General features: G+C 43.4%; 1 protein-coding gene across 2 annotated transcripts in view; it reads left to right on the top strand.

Annotated features, from left to right (window-relative positions):
- Positions 1-2489: 2489 nt before the first annotated feature.
- FYB1 (FYN binding protein 1) overlaps positions 2490-21256 on the top strand; it is a 125500-nt gene continuing 106733 nt past the window's right edge. For both annotated transcript variants that reach the window (XM_043514342.1, XM_038403472.2), the window contains exon 1: positions 2490-2618. In XM_043514342.1, coding sequence (XP_043370277.1) covers positions 2616-2618 — 3 coding nt within the window. In that variant the 5' untranslated portion in view covers positions 2490-2615. The remainder of the gene's footprint in view (positions 2619-21256) is intronic.

Here is a 21256-nt window from a genome sequence, read left to right as displayed (position 1 = left end):
AGCTGGTGTGATTGGTGTTCAATGTGCATTTTTATTTACTTATTTTTAGCACTGGGATACATGCTACCCAATGTCTCCAAGAAAAAATAATTTGTCATTATTGGCCAAAAAAAAAAAGGGAGAAATATTGATGTAAATCATTTAAATCTTTTGTTTCTCTTGACTTATTGTTTCCCAGTTCTGTGTTGCTCAGCTAGCAGGGGCATGATCTGCAACTGGGTAGTCAGGGGCTGCAGGACTGGCAGTGTCCTGCCTGGAATTAGTGATGGTCAAATCTCAGAAGATTTGGGTAGGCAATGACAGGTTCCCACTTCCTCTCCTTGACATGACAGATACCAAGCTTTAGCCACTCCCCATAACCTCTTCCTCAGGCCCCCTTGCAACTTTCCAGACAACCTGACAACTTGGACCCTCCCCAACTTCCCAGCTTTACTGGCTTCCTAACTTTCTTCTCCCTCTGTTCTAGCTTTCTTCCTTGCTCTCTTCAAACACAGGTTCTGTCCCCAGCTAGCAGAGTGAGGCATAACATTGGAAAAAAAACCGTGCGTATGACAATCAAATCATTTTCTCATCGACCAAAATCTAACCTACCTTTCATCTGTTTGTTTGTTGTTGGTTATAGCTGCAACACAAAAATTAATGGGCTTGATTCATATTTATACTAAGGCTCCCTGTACACTGAGAGAGCAAATGAGAATATTGCGCGGCATATTTTTGCATACATCAGCCATGAGGAAGTGCCCCAGATGATAACTCTCAGTACTTAATGTAGGAAAGAGGGTGGCCTAGTGGATGGAACACTGCATTGGGACTGGGTTCTATTTCTGACTCTGGAACTGGGTGATCTTGGGCATGTCACTTCACCTATCTTGCCTCAGTTTTCCCCTCTGTAAAATGGGGATAATTGTACTTGCCTCCATGGTAAAGCACTTTGAGATCTGCTGATGAAAAGCACTGTATAAAAACTAGGCAGTAGTAGTTGTAGATAGGAAGAGTAACATTTAAATGGCTTTGGATTTGGGGGATGTTTTTGGGATCCTCACAATGACATGTCAGACTTTGTATATGATGAGCTGGGTGAAGAGTTACTGGTTTCGGTGGAATCCCATTATTGTGACATCCAATTTTTTTAAAAAACCTTCATCTAATTTAATTACTATCTCATCTCCTGCTCTTCACCACACATCCTGTTTCATCTTCCTGCTGATAGTTAGATCCATATTCTGAGTTAGATCCACATTCTTAGTCAATAAAATGTTTAGAAACTATTTGGATGTTTCCCCTAGTTTTTAAAGCTCTGAATATTCATGGAACTAATATTTTGGTTTATTATGAATTCTTTGTGGGGGGTCAGGAGAGGTAACATTTGAGAACTGCTGTGTGGGAGAACAAATGAACATAGCACCAAGAGACGGACTCTTGCCAGAGCTATTGTTTCTGCTGCTCATGACAGAGGTTTCTAAATCTATATTTAAAGCTTTCACACCCATTGTTAAACTCGGGGGAGGAAGGGGGAAGGAATAGCACACATAGTAAAATTGGTTATGCTATGTGCATGCTGCTTAAAAAGCATGCCAGAGTGATTATTCTGCATGAAAAGGCCCTTATTGATTTCACAAGAAATGTGAGCCAACCCAGCCTGCCCTACATCTGCCTTAGGCTCTGAATCACTGAAGGATTTTACAGAAACGCTTTCAGGGAGGCATCACTGACAAAAGATAAGAACACCAGAAATAGCACCATCACTCCCCCTACTTCTGATTTTTGCCTGGTATTGCATCTTATCTAAGCAAATGGTTTGGCAGGGAGGGGTTAATTCAAGAGAGAATAGACTTTTGTCACGTGGGCCTATCTTAAGTCCTTATAGGTTCGCATTGAAGGAGTATCTACATACCTCACAATATTGTAATGTAGTGATCCTCACAACACCCCGTGAAATAGGGAAGTACTATTATTCCCGTTTTTTACAGAGGGGAATTGAGGCATAGAGAAACTAACTTGACCACATTCCGCGTGTGCTAGAGCAGGAACATGTACTGAACCATCATTCCTTTCTGTTCCGATTTAGAGTGGAATTTTGAACAGCCAACATTCAGGGGTATTTGAATATAGGGTTATTGCTCCACCCATTATAGTCAGGGTTCTGGATTCAAATTCCAAACACCCCTCAATGTTAGACCCGGAAGGTGATGGATTAAGGAGGGTGTTACTAAAGCCTGGACATTTGAATGTTGCTGGAAAACAAGCATGAAAGGCTTTTAAAAAGAAAGGAGTCAATATAGGATTTTGAACTCAACCAAGAACTAGTGAGAAAATACCTGTTTATCATCCTTTTAGAGATTATATAATGAACATATGTTAATTCACTTTCACTTGTCCTTCTCAGTACTACATTGTATCCCAAGAAAATACATACAATAACATACTATAAGTATTGTTAGGCCTCTGATAATATGCAAAACAAGGATTTTGCTGTTATGGCTTCCTGTAAAGGCTGGACAGACCACACAGGCTTTCAAAAAAGGAAGTGCACTCTGAAGGACAGAACATTTTTGCCTCACAATATTGCAATACATGCTCTTTACCAGACTTTCAGACACGGAGTTGCTGACACTATGGTAAGTACAGAACTTTCTATTCGTTTACTTTTCATACACGCATGTGTATAATTTAGGATTACAACTAAAATGGACATGACTGTAAAAGTTGCTGTCTGCTCCCAGCAATTTTCATTTCAGTTCCCTGCAGTTGAACTTCCTGCTGTTTAGCAAATGATGACACTTTTACATTTTTTTACTGTCTTTTCCCAAGGCCTGCTGTACACTTAAAAATTGGAGCAACCTGATCATCACTCAGAGGTCTGAAAAGATTTGTGCCCTAAGTGCTGTAGTTAGGTGTAGATGCAGCTAGGTCAGTGGAAGAACACTTCCATCAACCTAGCTGCAGCCTCTCAGAGAAGTGGATTAACTACATCAGTGGAATTAACTACCTTCCGTTGAGGTAGGAAGCATCTACATTATAGCGTAATGGTGGTACACCTGCAGCACCATCGCAGTGCTGCTGTAATGTAGATATGGCCCAAGTGATCTGTACAGGAAAGGATGTATTTTACTGATTCTAGCATTTGACATTAAGAAAGAGAAAACAATTGTTTCCTTCAAGAGTAAACGGGGGGGGGGGGGGAAATGTGGTGTATCTTAGGGAATCTGATGCCAATGTGAGTGTATAGCAACAGCCACACATTGGAAACGGGAATGAGTCAAGCACTTTAATTAGACTTCCAGAAAGCCTTTCCAGTGTCCTAATCTGAAATGTAAGAACATTGTAGCTAAGAAACGTAAAGCTTTTTATGTGACTATACAACAGACCTGCACATTTTAGTAATCTGTTAGATTTGTTTCCTTAAAAATAAAACTTCAATAGAATACAAGGCTTCTGTATAATACTATAAAGTTTACATTTTTTAGCTATTTTATTAGGAAATCCTGATCAGTGATTGGAGACAGGAGATGGTGGATAGGGGGTGAACAAGATGAAGTCTGAATGAGAATAGCATTTAGTATGGGCTACCTTTTCCTCTGGGGATGATGTAGAAGTACTGTGAGTATCTGTATATTTTCAACATGGTATATGTATTCAAACAAAGCAATCTTTCATTCACGGTGATTTTGTAAGATAGATTCTTCATTTGAACACTTCCATGTCAGTGCAATTGTGTGAAACTTGTAAACAAAGATTAACACAATCTGAAAAATTCTGATCTGGCTCCAGATTCTGAACACCCCAAAATTCAGGCGGATTTGGTTCAGGTCATCATAAAGAGAAAGACAATGTGTAAATGTTCAGATCCAGATCCAGATTTATTCTGCACCACCACACACAAAGTTTTGAATTTATGGATCTGGGCTTTTGGTTAAGCCCTTCTCTAATGATGAAATCTTTCATGAGTCTGAGAAATGGCTTCAAAGGCTTAGAGTAAAATTTGGGATATGTAAAAATGGCATTTCTTATTCATCACTAATTTACTTTGATTTTAATTACTAGTATTCATGATAGTTACTATCTAATATCCAAATATCCAAATTTGCATGTACTCATAGCACTTGCAAACCTCTATATTTAAATATGTATGGCTGGCACAGAGCTGCTCTATTGGCACAATTCAAATTTCTGGTTGCTTACCCAAATGGGGTTGTTTCAGTGTAGGGAGTATATATGCAAGTATGTGGAATAAACTGGTTGTTCTGTGCTCCAATATAGTTTGAAAATAAAGAACAAATAACAGTGCCACTATTTTCTTTAAAATTAAAAAAAATTTTCCAAGTTACTTAGTCTCAATCCAGATTTCACTGACCATTCAAAGTAATATAAAATAACTGTGTGCATTTTTATGCTAGATTTATCTTAAACTGACACTTTTATAATACTGTTTCAAAGATACGGTTTTCTTCTCTTCTGCTGAGCATCACAAGCGTCCCAGAAATCTCTCAACGGCAAATAAGCAATATTCTGCAAAGCAGCAGGAAGTGGAAATGAACTAAGGCATGAGACTGATAGATCCAGGAGTCCACTTTATAATCTAATGACCATGACCCAATACTGGCATTTGATGATGTTTCAGCATACACCGGTAGCCATGGTCTAGAAGCATGCAAAACTTTTTTCTAGGGGTTTTCTCCTAAGTGACCCTGTCTAAAGTGTTTGAGACTAAGGGATGCTATATCTGAGGTTTCACCTTACTGCCATAATGCGGCTGTAAGCTTATCCAACCTTAAACCAAAGCCCAGTCTGATAGCACTGGATGAGAAAAATACTAGTTGCTGTTAATGGATATAACTGAACCCAAGTTACTACATGGCTGAAGGAGAAATAGATACCATTTTCTGATGATTTCAAATCCAGCTGTGTAATGCTGTTAGAAATAGTTCTTAGACCCCAGCCTTCCTGAAGTAGGATAATCCTATTGATAAGAGTCTTAAACCGACTGCATGAAACAGGAGAACATTTGAGACCTGAGAATCCAGATCAAGATGAATGATGAAATTGGTGACTCATTGTGACTCATTTGGATCTAGAATTTGTTGTTAATTTGTTGAAGACTGTACAGAAAAAGCAGGGGGAGGTGTGTGTATTGTTTTTCAATCTATAGGTGGGGAAGGCTCTAGAGAGAAGCTCTACCATGAAGCAGAGAGCAAGTGTAGCTTTAGGATTTATACTGTTCATTATTCCAATAAAGTCCCTTTTTCAGTCTTGAGAAGAAATCAACTTTTTTCTCTAATTCTTTACTATTCTCACTGAACAGGGTTCAAGATGAAAATGCAATCCCAAATCCAGATTTTAAATATATTTCAATTTGGGGGCTATTTAGATTGTTTTCTTAATATTATTATTAAATATTTATCTATGGTAGTGCCTAAAGTTCCCAACCAGGTCAGGGTCCCACATTAGGCACTATATAAAAATATAATAAATGATAATCCCTGCCTCAAAGGCTTTACAATCTAAGACACCAATTCAGCAAGTTACTTAAGCACATGCATAACTTTAAGCATGGGACTACTCATATATTAAAAGTTATGCACATATGTAGGGCCATGAACTGGGAGGTTGGTTGTTTTTTCCAAACCATCTTTTAAGTAGGACAAAACCCTGAGCATCTTATTTTCAGAGACCAACTTCAGACTAGCAGCATGAAAAATATGAATTTAGTAAATGTTTTGAAAAATAGTGAACTCGTTAATTGATAGTGAAGGAATGGTAACAGCTTTGAAGTAGGGTTAGAAAGAAGAATGCTAGGTGTGTTTTAGCAGACTCTAGGACAAATCCTATCAAGCGAGTGAGTTTGCTGAAATAAATCTATTTGCAACACTCATCTACAGCACTTTTTAAAAGGGCACATAATGCTTGTGAAAGGTACAGGATAGACAGTGTTGAACAATGAAGTAATCTGTTTCTCCAATGCAGTGCAAGCTATCCCATGTCACCCAGCCAATATGACTAAAGCATTACCCATGGGGATGCCTTTGAGGGTGAAGGAACATTTCTAATGGTAGAAGGGTAGTTCAGAGTCTGGGGCTGTTCATTTCTTGAGCTCTCTGCGAAGACTGCCTGAAAGACGGCCTACTGGGATATTTTATGCACCATTGTTTCAGCCTTCAATGCTTCTCCTCCACACAGGCATGCTGTCTCCCAAGTTTTTGAATGATTCTGCTTAGATTTTCTAATTCTAGCAAATTCCTTCTTGATCTGGTTGCTTAGAAAACTTCCCCTACTGTGATTTTAAAAGTGCAAACACTGAAACAACAAACAACCTAAAAAGAGATGATGTGTCAAATTCAATTTTGTTGAAGAAATAAACTGTTAACTACAAAAACAAAGGCACATGCAAAGAGTCTACACAGCAAACAAATTTAGTTTTCTTCTCCATTTTGGGAGAAGCAAGCTCGTTGATGTAATTATTTTACTACATGAGTTTTAGCCAACTAGGGTTAATGTTGCTGAGAAACTAGGTGATGTAAAAGATACTAAGTGGATGGTGGTTTCTTTGTTGCTATTGTTAGTGTCCACTATGCTCTGTGGTGTCAGAGAAAGACAGGACTTGGCAATCTGTCACATATTGAATCAAGACACATTTGTGACTGTGAATCGACATAAATAATAGAGGATTATTTTCAGTATTGGCTGAAATCCACAAACTATTTATATTCAGTCAGAAATGAGCCACACATGGGCTATCACTGACCCATTTAAAACATAGTTGCCTACTTACTCCAATAGACTACCAAAAAATTGTACTTTTTAGTTCCCCATTGATCTGAACTATAAGATGCCTGCGTAACAGATTTTGCACAACAGGTGTTGCATGTACATATTTTTTCCTAAATGTAATTTGTTTTGATGCTCAGAGTTTGAAAGCCCTTCCATTGGGGGGATCATTTTCCCATATAAAGGGCTACAGATTTAGTGATCCTTTTTAGTTGCACCTGCCAACAAGTGAGCATAACTGTTCTGTGCTCAGAAAATGCTTTATGTGCTCCATCATCTGCACTGGCTTCAAGATCATCTCTGGATGCAACTGAAGATACTGAAGTTTACTCTCTGGAGTCTTTTATTATGGATGGGGACCTAATAGCCTCACTTCTCAACTTAGTCCCCCTTGTTTAAGGGAGAACAGATAGGATATTTTTAGTGAAGGGTCCTGGACAGAGGAACTGATTTCACTCATCGGTTCACCTATGCCTTAGTTTGTTGACCACCACGTCCATTTGTTCCCCCAGGCCTTTCTTTGGAAGCAGAGGAAGAAAGAGTAGAGGGGAGAGGGTTGTGGGATAAAACATTATGGCAAATGCAGTTACTGTTCATACACGGTCAGCATCTTTCTTTTTTAATTCTTCATTTCAATGAGCTGGTAGCACAACCATTCACTGGTCATTGTGTCACTGCAGGGGTCAGATTTCAGAGTAGCAGCCATGTTAGCCTGTATTCGCAAACAAGAAAAGGAGTACTTGTGGCACCTTAGAGACTAACAAATTTATTTGAGCATAAGCTTGCGTGAGCTACAGCTCACTTCATTGGCTGCATTCAGTGGAAAATACAGGGGGGAGATTTATATACACACAGAGAGAACATGAAACAATGGGTTTTATCATACATACTGTAAGGAGAGTGATCACTTAAGATGAGCTATTACCAGCAGGAAGAGGGTGGAGGAAGAAAACCTTTTGTGGTGATAATCAAGGTGGGCCATTTCCAGCAGTTAAAAAGAATGTCTGAGGAACAGAGGGGGGTGGGGTGGGGGGGAGAAATAACATGGGGAAATAGTTTTACTTTATGTAATGACTCATCCACTCCCAGTCTCTATTCAAGCCTAAGTTAAGTGTATCCAGTTTGCAAATTAATTCCAATTCAGCAGTCGCTCGTTGGAGTCTGTTTTTGAAGTTTTTTTGTTGAAGGATAGCCACTCTCAGGTCTGTAAACATATGACCGGAGAGACTGAAGTGTTCTCCGACTGGTTTTTGAATGTTATAATTCTTGACGTCTGCTTTGTGTCCATTTATTCTTTTACATAGAGACTGTCCAGTTTGACCAATGTACATGGCACAACACATTCTGCTCTTTGCCCTGATGAAGGGCGAAAGTGATATTCTGAGGTATAGGGCCTCAGATTGATGCAAATCTCATGATATCTCTATGGAAGTCAATAGAGTTATGCCAATTTAAATCAGCTGAAGGTTTGGCCTATAGTCTTATTTCAGCATGTCACACACAAGCATTAAGCTCACATTTGGATTCGTGGTGTATAATTGGAACCTCAGGCACATGGCAGTGTGAAATTGTGTGGGAGAAGTGGGTTATGGGGAGAGTGGTGCACAGGCAAAAGCTATTTGCACCCCTTCTCTGCTGGGCACCCAGAGCCAGCTATCACAACTGCAAAGCGACTGGAGATGGCCCAAAAGGAGCGGGAGGGGACGGGCAGGGCTGGCCTAGAGACACGCTGATTTGGCACATTTCTCATTGCTGGCAGGTCTTCCATGGAGCCCTGGTTGGAATTTAGAGCTACCCTCTCCTACCCTCTGTTTGCCTTTCCCTACAACATGAATGCCTCCATCAAAATAGCTACCACACTGACACCGGGGGGAGAGCAATTTGCGATCCCTGTGCCACTGTGCAAAGGGTATAGGACCCATTATTGAATGTTTTAATACATTGTTGCCACCTGAACTAAGTCCTGCAATGCAGTTGGAGCAGATGCCTGAGCCCACAAGGAGTCCTATTGATTCTATGTGAGGACAGTGATCCATGTCAGATCAGAGATTAGGTGAACTCCTAGGTTGCATATGCAAGTCACTTGGGAAGCTGCTAATGGTGGCTGTAGAATTGTTTTTCATTTTACCAAGCTTGTGGCAGGTTGTTTCTGTGTGTTCAGACCCTGCCCTATATGTTTGAGGAACGTGGGGCAGTGGCCAGATATGGTACCCTAAATTGTGGAGCCCTTGCAATGAATCCCAGAGGGGAGATCAACACGAGGTTGGTGTATAATGATGCTGCAGGTGGGCTGGGATCAGAGCTGAAAGAGCCACCTGGTAACTGATGGGTTATGTGGAAGCCAGGATATGTCTCTGCGCAGGCCAGTCCTATGTACCCCCACTGCACAATACCGGATTTGTGGGGAAACAGATCCCATTTTGATAGCTGAAGTTGTGTGTGTTCCAGGTCTACACGTGAGTAGTAAAGAGGTTTCCCCAAGCAGGGCTGTCCCTACAAAATTTAGGGCACCAAATTTCCTGGTGCCCTAAGCAGCTGCATGCTGCTCCAGCCCCTGCTCCATCTCTTCCCCATGGCCCCTGCCCCTGCCCCGCCCCCACTCCAGCCCTTCTCCAAAGCCCCTGCACTGCTTCGCCCCCACCCTGCCTCGTCCCGCCCCTGCTCTGCCCCGCCCCAGCCCCGCCCCCCACTTCACCCTTTTCCCTGAGGACTGCAGCAGGGGTCAGGCCTGCCCTGCACTCACCAAGCGGCAGGAAGTGGAGTGACCCGGCCCCAATCCACTCCGCTCTGCCGGCTCGTGTTTCCCTCCAAGCCTGTTCCTGCCCCCTCCCCACGGAGGCCCAGAGCCACCCACACACACACCCCACAGGGGGGCTGCATAGGGCACCAAAATGGCTAGGGACGTCCCCTTACATAGTGGGATGACTGGCCCATGGAGGTGAGAATACACTGCAAAGCCTCAACAGATCCCAGAAAGAAAGGCAGTTGTGTTTTCATGGATTGTTCTTTCCTTGTTGTTTACCACCTGCTATTAGTAGCTAAAAGAATTAAAACTTTACAAAAGTTATACAATTACATGCATGGATTCACACTAACAATTCTATCCCTTATTCCTTTCTGCATGTCTCATTTCCCCATAACATACTTCTGTAATAAGGAAGTATGCAAATAATCTTGTGCATGTAAGTGCCGATCTCTCCGCTGCATGGAACGTCCTCCTAAGTAATTGCACCCTCAGCAAATTTGCAGATGATACTAAGCTGGGAGGAGAGGTAGATACGCTGGAGGGTAGGGATAGAGTCCAGCATGACCTAGACAAATTGGAGGATTGGAAAAAAAAATCTGATGAGGTTCAACAAGGACAAGTGCAGAGTCCTGCACTTAGGACGGAAGAATCCCATGCACGGCTACAGACTGGGGACCAACTAGCTAAGCAGCAGTTCTGCAGAAAAGGATCTGGGGATTACAGTGGATGAGCAGCTGGATATGAGTCAGCAGTGTGCCCTCCTTACCAAGAAGACCAATGGCATATTGGGCTGTATTAGTAAAAGCTTTGCCAGCAGATCAAGGGAAGTGATTATTCCCCTCTATTCGGCACTGGTGAGGCCACACCTGGAGTATTATGTCCAGGACAAATTGAAGAGAGTCCAGCGGAGGGCAACAAAAATGATCAGGGGGCTAAGGCACATGACTTACCAGGAGAGGCTGAGGGAACTGAGGTTATTTAGTCTGCAGAAGAGAAGAGTATAGAGGTGGGGGATTTGATAGCAGCCTTCAACTACCTGAAGTGGGGTTCCAAAGAGGATGGAGCTCGGCTGTTCTCAGTGGTGGCAGATGACAGAACAAGAAGCAATGGTCTCAAGTTGCAGTGGGGGAGGTCTAGGTTGGATATTAGGAAAAACTATTTCACTAGGAGAGTGGTGAAAGCACTGGAATGGGTTACCTAGGGAGGTGGTGGAGTCTCCATCCTTAGAGGTTTTTAAGGCCCGGCTTGACAAAGCCTTGGCTGGATGATTTAGTTGGTAGTGTCCTGCTTTGAGCAGTGGATTGGCCTAGATGACGTCCTGAGGTCTCTTCCAACCCTAATATTGTATGATTCTAAGTACAGGGCACAAGATATTTTTGCCCATACAGATTAAAATGCCAACCTCTATATATCATGCCATTCTAAATGTAAGCAGGCAAGGGCTCATTCAGACCCTGGCATCGAGTAATGAGCTGAAGAGAAAGACTTCAGGTGCAGCCCATATGTGCATTGACACACTAACTCTGCCCATGTGCTCAGCAGACAGAGTTGTTTTGCCAAAGTGATCAATTTTGACTGGTTTTGGGTTACAAATCACTTTGGATGCAGAGGTAATAAAATGTTATCCTTAGTATATGAGTAAAGGGCAGCAGAACTATACTTAGCATGCCCTGCTAAGCGGGTCACCCTAAACAGAACCTCACTTGGTAAGCAGGAGGTGGGGATGCCAAATTCCCAGGAAAAGGAAAGAGGGTAGGGGATTCCTACCGGATGGTATGGACTCTGCCTAGAGAGTCCTAGACTCCATTTGACCTCCCCTTTCCAGTGTTTAAAGACAGAGCTGATTGGACTCAAGTGAGCATCCTTGTTTCTGGTCAGTGATTGCTAGAACTGAAGTCACTGGTGAGCAGACCTGGGGCTAAGCCTTGGACCTGGTTGGCGGGGGGGGGAGGGCAGTATGGCAGTGAAAGACAATGAAGAGGCGGCAGCAGTAAGAGCTGGGCTAAGTGGTGGAAATGGAGACCACGGCATCACGGAAGTGGCAGTGAGCAGCAAGCAGCCAACAATGGCAGAGCACAGCGGCAAGTGGTGGCAGAGACAACAGCAGCAGCAGCGAGCCAGTTGCAGAGGTGGTGGCAAGAGTGGAGACATTGCTTGACACCCTCCTCCTTTTTGGGGTGGGGGTGAACCCATATGAACACACTTCTGAACTCTGAGTCTTCTCTCACCAAGGACAACCCATTGTGAGTGGAATGCAGCAGAGGGAAAGGGGAGAGGTGTGCTAAAGGGACATTCATTCGTTGTATTCTCACAACACAAGGTGAGAAACTGAGGCGAAGGACACTGCCCAGACTACTGTAGGATGGGTGTTTGTTAACTGATGGTTATATGCTTTTAAACTGCGGTGGTGGTGTTTTCTCAAATTAACGCTGAGTTCCCTCTCCCTTTTCATAGAAATGCTCTTTTGTTCTACACACACTCAGTGCTTGCGAGTGGGGAAGTATTGCTTCTTAGAGGCAACCGGAATGGTGTTAAATTTTCACAGCCTACTGGGTGGGGGCTCGCGCTTGTTCTGTTTGGTACTATTAAGATGAACCCCCTACATATTGAACCCGGCCCTTCTTGCTGCTGACTCAGCCCAGCATAAGGGTTACACAGTCTGGATTAAACACCCTTTCATAGAATCATAGAATCATAGAATATCAGGGTTGGAAGGGACCCCAGAAGGTCATCTAGTCCAACCCCCTGCTCAAAGCAGGACCAAGTCCCAGTTAAATCATCCCAGCCAGGGCTTTGTCAAGCCTGACCTTAAAAACCTCTAAGGAAGGAGATTCTACCACCTCCCTAGGTAACGCATTCCAGTGTTTCACCACCCTCTTAGTGAAAAAGTTTTTCCTAATATCCAATCTAAACCTCCCCCATTGCAACTTGAGACCATTACTCCTCGTTCTGTCATCTGCTATGTCTTTGTCACTGCCTTTGCCTATGTCACTGTTCCTGCATCCCCTACACATGTACAAATAGATTTTTTTTTAATTTAAGAAATGGTCTGAGGGGAATAGAGTTCATGCTAAAAGAACATTACTGGAGTCCCTTACACACATCACTTACATTGACCTCTTCATTGATTTTAAACTAGATGCACTGAGGCACAATAGGGTGCCTGGAATACAAGTGCTATAACCAGGGCTGCCTGAGGGAAGGAGGAGTTTGTCCAAGGCCCCTATCTGAGAGGGTCCCCAAACCAAGTGACTTCATTACCTGATGCACAGAGTCACAATGCCACTCACCAAAACTGGTCCCTCTGTCATGACGGAAGGGTGACCAAGCCAAACCTAAGTGGTGCTATGACCCCATGCACCAGGTCACAATGCCCAGAGCAGGGAACTGGGCACAGGGCCCAGGCCTGTGGGACAGGAGCCAAGTTTCTGCTGTGCGGCTCGCGCTCCAAACCACCCCACCTCCACCCCAGGACCTCCTGTCAGTGGTAATATATTTAGAAGGAAGGTCCCATTTCAGGTTTTGCCCTGGGCCTCTGAAAATCTCTGTGTAGCCCTGGCTATAGCACTCCCAAATGGGAACAACATAACAGTAAGAGCATATGTGGGTGTTAGTTAAATCTGCTTGAAAGCATAGATAACTTGAAATAAAAAGTCTCTTACTAGGTGAACTCAAGAGACACGGACAGAGGCAGCTAACAGGACAGTTTTTGACAGAGTTGAGAGAGGGAGTGTGTGAGGCTTTCCTTCCAGGTTCAGCACCATATGTGATATCAAGATGCCCAGCAATGGAAGAGTGGTAATGACCTGCAATGGATGTGCCACATTCTCAGACAGAAGGGATTCCTATGAAGCGCAAGTTTGTGGCTATGCTAGAGAAAAATTGGAGGGGCAAGCTGAGATGCTGCTGAGAAGCCGAGTTCCTGGACAGCCATATTTAGGAAACACTAGTACCCCAAGTTCAAGGAAGAATGGAGATGGCCACAAAGGAATCAGTGAGAGAAGTCAGAGAGGAGGCCTGGCAGTTCATAACCATCAGAGGCAAGAGGTCATGGCAGCATTCTATATTTCTGGAGACCAATGAGGATAGGCAGACTATTGCCACCAGAGAGAGTTCCATACAGCTAGAGGTTTCAAATTGATACCAGTCCTCAGCATTGAAACTATGGAAGATACCTATCAAGTTCCAGCAGGTCCAAGGGGATGGAGAGATGTACAGGACACATATATGGATGACAGCTCAGCACAACTTGTAAGAAAATCAAGCTTACCCACAAACCTTGGATCAAGGAAGCCAGATGCACCTTGTTGGAGATTCGATTCTCAGAAGACTCAAAGGAACATTCTAAATGGGACAGGCAGACAACAGGGACAATGTGCTGTCTTCCCAAAGCCAAGACATGAGATGTCACTATAAGACTGGATAGGCTTCTGAAGTCTATGAGCAAGGATGTTGACAATAGAATTAATCAAAGGACATAAAGAGAAGAAATTTTTGAATTGCCTATACACCAATGCTAGGAGCCTGGATAACAAACCAGAGGAACTGGAATTGCTCATTTATGAGTCTAAATTCAACCTAGTTGGTATGACTGAAATCTGGTGGGATGATTCACACTACTGGAATGTTAATGTCAATGTTAATGTCAATTTACAAGGGACTGAATGAACAAAAGAGGAGGAGGAGTGAGACTTAGTCAAAAATGGCACTAATTGTTTCTGTGTCAATGATAACTCAAAATAAAAATGATCTTAAAAGCTTTTGGATTATCATAATAGATAAAGCACAAGATGGGGTAATAGCTGGTGTCTGCTACAGACCACCAAATCTCACTAAGGAACAGGATGGCTATCACTTTATGCACCAGTTTATAATGTATAGGGGAAAAAATTATGAGATATGGGGGATCTTAATTTGAGTGATGTATGCCAGAGGTCACATGTTGCCAGTATGAAAACATCCTTGGAATTTTTAAACATTATAGATGACAATTTCCTAACTCAAAACACGTTGCAGCCAACATGGAGGAATTCTATATTAGACCTAGTCCTAACAGATAAAGAGGAACTGATCACAGAACTAAAATTTAATGGTAGCTTAATACAAGTGATCATAACTTGATCATATTTATAATGTGCAAGATGACTAATGTCCACACACACACATATATGTATATATTGTGACAGGGTTGAGCCAGATGGCTATAGGAGAGTAACAGAAGACAGATATATTAGCCCCAGGCTAAGTAGGTCCCTTTTCCCTGGGTAAGGTAACAGGGAAGGTTCCAGAACAATCAGGAACCTCCTGGAGACAATTAAGACAGGCTGATTAGAACACCTGCAGCCAATCAAGAAGCTGCTAGAATCAATTAAGGCAGGCTAATCAGGGCAACTGGGTTTAAAAAGGAGCTCACTTCAGTTTGTGATGTGCGTGTGAGGAGCTGGGAGCAAGAGGCACTAGGAGCTGAGAGTGAGAACGCAGACTGTTGGAGGACTGAGGTGTACAAGCATTATCAGACACCAGGAGGATGGTCCTACAGTGAGGATAAAGAAGGTGTTGGAAGGAGGCCATGGGGAAGTAGCCCAGGGAGCTGTAGCTGTCACACAGCTGTTCCAGGAGGCACTCTAGACAGCTACATTCCACAGGGCCCTGGGCTGGGACTCGGAGTAGAGGGTGGGCCCGGGTTCCCCACAAATCCTCCCCAACTCCTGGTCAGACACAGGAGTCGACCTGGACTGTGAATTCAGAAAAACGGCCAAGCTGAGGGCTGCTGTGAAGCTCCAAGGCGAGCAAATCTGCCAATAAGCACAAGACCCACCAAAGTAGAGCAGGAACTTTGTCACAATATATACACACACACACACACATATATATATACACATATACATATGGTGCTTTAATAGGGCCAGTTTCACAAAGCTGAAAAAAATTGAGCCAAATCAGCTGTGAGGAAGAATTTAATCAGAAAAATGTGAATGATAATTGGGAATCATTTAAGAGCACCTGACTAGATACCCAAGAATCCACAATCCCACAATTGAGGAAGAAGGCTGTGCTGGTTTTAAAAAACAACTTGGTTTAGAGGGGAAGAGAAGATCATTGTAAAAAAAATTATTATTATTATCATATAAGCAAATGGATGAAAGGGGGAGTTTATAATAATGAATATAAATCAGAAGTTAGGAATTGTAGAAAATTGATAAGGGAAGCTAAGAGACAGACAGAAACCTCTATGGCCAGCACAGTTAAGGACAATACGAATGTGGGTTTTTTAATATATTAGGAAAAAAGAATCCTGACAATGGTTTTGGTCCATTACTAGATGGAAGTGGTATTAATTGATCATTCTAAGATAGAAAAGGCAGATGTGCACAATAAATATTTCTTTTCTTCATTTGGGGAAAAAAACAGATGACACAGCTTCATCATGTAGAGATAACATTCATTCCATTCTACCACTAAAGGATGTTAAACGGAAGCTACTAAAGTTGAATATTTTTAAATCAGTACATCCAGATAACTTACATCCAAGCATTTTAAAAGAGCTCACTAAGGATCTTACTGGACTATTAATGTTCATTTCAATAAGTCTTGGAGCACTAGGAAAGTACCAGAAAACTGAAAAAAGTTAATGTTTTGCCACTATCTAAAAAGGGTATATGGGATGACCAGGTAATTATAGGCCTGTCAGCATAACATCAATCCCAAGTAAGATGATGAAGCAATTAATTCTTTAATAAAGAATTAAAGGTGGATAATGTAAGTAACGAAAATCAACATGGGTTTATGGAAAATAGATCATGTCAAATTACATTGATATCTTTTTTGATGAGCGTACAAGTTTGCTTGATAAATGTAACAATGTTGATGTAATATATTTAGACTTCTGTAAGGTTTTTGACTTGATTCCATATGACATTTTGATTAGAAAACTAGACTGATATTAAATTAACATGGCACTCATTAAATGGACTTAAAACTGGCTAGCTGATAGGTCTCAAAGTGTTATTGTAAATGGGGACTCCATATTGAGTGGATCTGTTTCCAGTGGTGCCCCACAGGGACTGGTTCTTGGCCTTACTCTATTTAGTAGGTTTATCAATGACCTGAAAAAAAACATTAAACTATCACTGATAAAGTTTGCAGATAACACAGAAATTGGGGGAGTGGAAAATAATGAAGAGGACAGGTCACTGATTCAGTGAGATCTAGATCGGTTGGTAAACTGGGGGCAAGCAAACAATATGCCTTTTAATAGAGATAACTGTAAATGTATACCTCTGGGAACAAAGAATGTAGGCCATACTTCAAGGATGGGGGACCCTGTCCTGTGAAGCAGTGTCTGAAAAAGATTTGGGTGCTGTGGAGGATAATCAACTGAACATGAGCTCCCTTGTGACACTGTGGCCAAAAGAGCTAATGCAATCCTGGGCACAGGTGCCAACTTTCACTGGCACCAGTGGGTGCTCGTGCACCCCCCTCCCCGGCCCTGGCCCCACCCCAACTCCACCTCTCCGTGCCTGTATTGGATCCCTCCCCAAATACCCACCATGGCCCCACCTCTTCCCCGAGCATGCCACATTCCTCCTCCTCCTCCCCCCTTCCAGCACTTGCTGTGTGAAACAGCTGTTTCATGGTGCAAGTGCTGGGAGGGAAGGGGGAGAAGCAGGATGCAGCGGTGCACTCGGGGGAGGAGGTGGAACAGAGGTGGAGGTGAGCTGGGGAGGGGAGCAGTTCAGGGAGCTGGCAGTGGGTGCAGAGCACCCACCAATTTTTTCCATGGGTGCTCCAGCCCCGGAGCACCCTCCGAGTCAGTGCCTATGATCCTGGGACACATAAGCAGAGGAATCTTGAGTAGGAGTAGAAAGGTTATTTTACCTCTGTATTTGGCACTGGAGTGACCGCTGCTGGAATATTGTGTCTTGTTCTGGTGCCCACAGTTCAAGAAGGATGTTGATAAATTGGAAAAGGTTCAGAGAAGAGCCACTAGAATGGTTAAAGGACCAGAAAATATGCCCCATTGTAATAGATTTAAGGTGCTCAACCTATTTAGTTCAACAAAGAGAAGGTTAAGAGGTGAGTTGATTACAGTCCATAAGTACCTACATGGGGAACAACTGTTTAATAATGGGCTCTTCAATCTAGCAGAGAAATGTAAAACATGATCCAATGGCTGGAAGTTGACTCTAGACACATTCAGACTGGAAATAAGACAAATATTGAACGGTGAGAGTACTTAACCATTGGAACAATTTACCGAGGGTTGCAGTGGATTCTCCATCACTGACAATTTTGAAGTCAACATTAGATCTTTTTCTAAAAGATCTGCTCCAGGAATTATTTTGGGGACATGCTATGGCCTGTGCTAGACAGGAGATCAGAACAGGTTATCACAACAATCCCTTCTGGCCTTAGAATCTATTGATCTCTGAAAGCTCATGTGCTACATTACAGGGTAATAGATCAGAAATTATTAATGATTTTTGTTGTGGGTGATTTGGGGCCCAGTTCTTCTCCAATTAATTTAAGCGGGAATCTTCTGCCATTAACTTCAGGAGGGGCAGGATTAGGTAGAATAGCCCTCAGTTAGCAAGCTAATTAAATACCTGCCTAACATGAAGCACATGAGTAGCCGGTGGGATTTCTCAGGTGCTTAATATGCAGCATGTGTTTTATTGAATCAGGGTCTATATGTCTGGGTTAGCATGTTGCACCTGGTGGCTGGTTGCAACCTAAAAAAGAAAAAGACCTTCTAATGGTGACAACTACCAGCTCATTCTTTAGCTCCAGTGGTAGAGGGTTAGGACCCATAGTACTAGGAATCTAGTCCTGGCTCACCAGGTATTTGTGGCTTATTACTGAGAAGTGGAAGAAACTAAACAAGGCAATTAGCAATGTTTCATTATAAAGCCAATCTTTCCTCATTTCATCAGAGTGTGCTATGTACTTTGTATCCCTCATGTTTCACTGCAAAATTAGCAACGTGCACAGATCCTGCAAGGTGCTCCATGAAAGCTGACCTCTGTACCCTTGCAGAGGCCCAGTGAACTCTCAAAGGATCCAGGCTCCAGCTGCACAAAGTTGGCTAGGGCTTGTCTAAGCAAACACAAGCCTGAGGCATCACAGCACATCATTTGTTTCCATTAGTAATTTTTTCACTCATTTGACATATACTTGAAATGTTGTATTTGTCTTTGCTGGTTAAAGATATTATCTTCTAATACAAGCTCATTCACCCACCCAATGATGGGATTACCATCACCTGTGTTTATTGGGTTTTTGTGGGGGTTGTTTGTCTTATGGGGGAGTAGGTAACAGCCTCTCATTAGAATATTATACATTACTATAGAGACCCCATTGTTACTCAGCTCCTTTCTCCTGTGATAATTTACACTGTGCATGTCACTTAGCAGGATTTAGGGAAACATCCCATAAAGATGTCTGCAAGTACAGATTTATTTTTTTAGTGTTGCCTATCCAGAGTTCTGGGTGTCACCAGCTTTTGCACTGAAGTCACCCTTGAGGATATGCTTGTCTTCCGTGGCTGCAGCCTTCAGGACTGCACAAAAGCATGGTAAATCTGCTCCTTGTTGTCTTTGTTATTGTCAAATGTGGAATATGCACTGATGACCATGGCATCCTGATTGTTACTAAGCTTAAGGAAAAGAGTCACGAGACGTTCGTTAATATCCATAGGGAACGCTAAACGCTGGTTCGCAATCTTGATTTTGATGACAAAACCAATCCAATGAGTATGCCTCTCTTCAGATGACTTTCCTTTCCAACAGAAAGTATAGCCACTTCCACCTTCTTTCTGTTGGCTTTAATCTGCTCAGTGTGTCTCATTTAGGGCAGCAATATTGATGTCATATCTTGCGGCTCTCTAGCTATTATGGCAGTTCTTTCAGGACAGTCCCTGCTCAGGGAATGTGACATTCCAAGTGGCGAACTTCATTACTTTGCTTCGTACGTTCTAACCGTAGGTAGAGTGATTCCACTGGACACAGCCATCCAGGTGGGGGGGCAGGGGCTGCCGAGACAGCCTATGCTTAGGGAATTTTTTCTAGCTCCTTCCCCACTCATGATGAGCAGAGGGAATCCTGAAAAGGACTGCTCAGTCGCAGTCGCCGCGGCCAAGTTGCACTTCTGTCTCACAAGTCCAAGTGCAAGACGAGCCACACGTGGCTGCCGCCTGCGTGCAGATTTGTGACTAGGGACTCCCAGAGATCATTGCTCCTGTCCCCACCCCCACTTATCCATCACTGCAGGACCTTGTTAGTGGGAGATGTTAACCCACCCTTGGCAGAGACCTGCATGGAAAATCTTTTAATGTGGGGGAGCTGGTGCACAGGCGGCAACCTCACAAAACTTGACTGGAAGGAGCCCTGGACCTGGTGGCAGGGAAGCCTGAGACAGCCAGAGGCCTCCATCCTGCTGCATCCCTCATCTGCTTTCACAGTCGCAGAGAACTGACAGGTCCTTGAATATACCTATTCCACCAGTGGGGTCTTAGGCACCATTGGGAAAGAAGGGGTGGGGAAAGTCAACTCTAATAGCATTCTCCTCCTCAGAAAATGTGTGGAGCATGCGTTGCTTATCACAAAGACCATCTTTAGACAGAGGGACAAATATAAGACCACTTGGAAACACCCCTTTTCCAGACATTGGCATCTTCTGGACCATGTCATCATCAGCTCCCGTGATCACACTGATGTCCATATTACATGAGCTATGAGCGGTACAGATTACTGCTGGACGGACCATCGTTTGTTCAGATCAATCATGAACATGCAGCTTGTACCACAACACCATAAAAACCGAAAGGAATGCAGAAGAGATTTAACATCAGGGTCTTTCAAAATCATGCTCGTTGTAAGACCGTTCACCAACGTCTCTTTGAGGGGTCTCTGGTCTACCTGACAACATCAGTGATATCCAAATACATTGGGAGGAGTTCAAGATCATTATTCACAAGGAACGTGCTCAATTGATTGGATATTCCACTCATCACCATCAGGATTGGTTGGATGAAAACAACAAGGAAGTCCTAGCACTTATTCATCAGAAGAGAAGCACACTCTGCACTTGTCCCTCCTTGCCACCCACCCACCCAGCGCACCCTCCATACCTCTCCTAGTCACCCTTCTACCCAGTCCATCTCTGCAGTTCCCCTACTCCCATACACTCAATGCATCCTCTGATCAGCAATCAGTGCAATCTCTGCAGTCGCTGCTTCTCCCTGTCACTTGCTCCAACCAGTTCAGCCTCTGTTCCCCACACACTCCGGGCAAGGGGATCCTTCACCCAGGCCTGCCCCAGAAGCTGATCCACCCATCCCTCCTGCAGCTCCTCCGTTATGAGGAGGCATCTTTCTCCTGTGGCTGCTCTGGAAGGTATGACTGTGTGAAGCCCTTCTGTGCTGGGCTCTGCCCTGTCATAAGCTCACGCCAATAGAGCCAACAGATCATCTCTCTTATTCCCGTGCAGGCTCTCTGGGGAGTTTACCACCACCGCAAGGGGAACAGAATAGATCAGTCTCCGCACCTTGCCCTGGGTGAGGCTAAGTGTGCAGCTACAGCTCCTCTCGCTATGCAGTAAGGCAGCAGGTGGCCATGAGGGGGCACTGCTCAGCAGCAGCTGCAAACGCAGCACAGCGGTGGCCCTGTGTGCACTCTACTCACAAACAGAGGAATTGGCCTGAAAGGGTGGGCTTGTAACTGGGGTGCTGGAAGACTGGCATCCCTT

Source organism: Dermochelys coriacea, chromosome 5 (assembly GCF_009764565.3).
Source record: "Dermochelys coriacea isolate rDerCor1 chromosome 5, rDerCor1.pri.v4, whole genome shotgun sequence".
NCBI classification, from domain to species: Eukaryota; Metazoa; Chordata; order Testudines; family Dermochelyidae; genus Dermochelys; species Dermochelys coriacea.
Note: the sequence above shows the minus strand (reverse complement) of the source record. Positions and strands in the feature narration are given on the sequence as shown.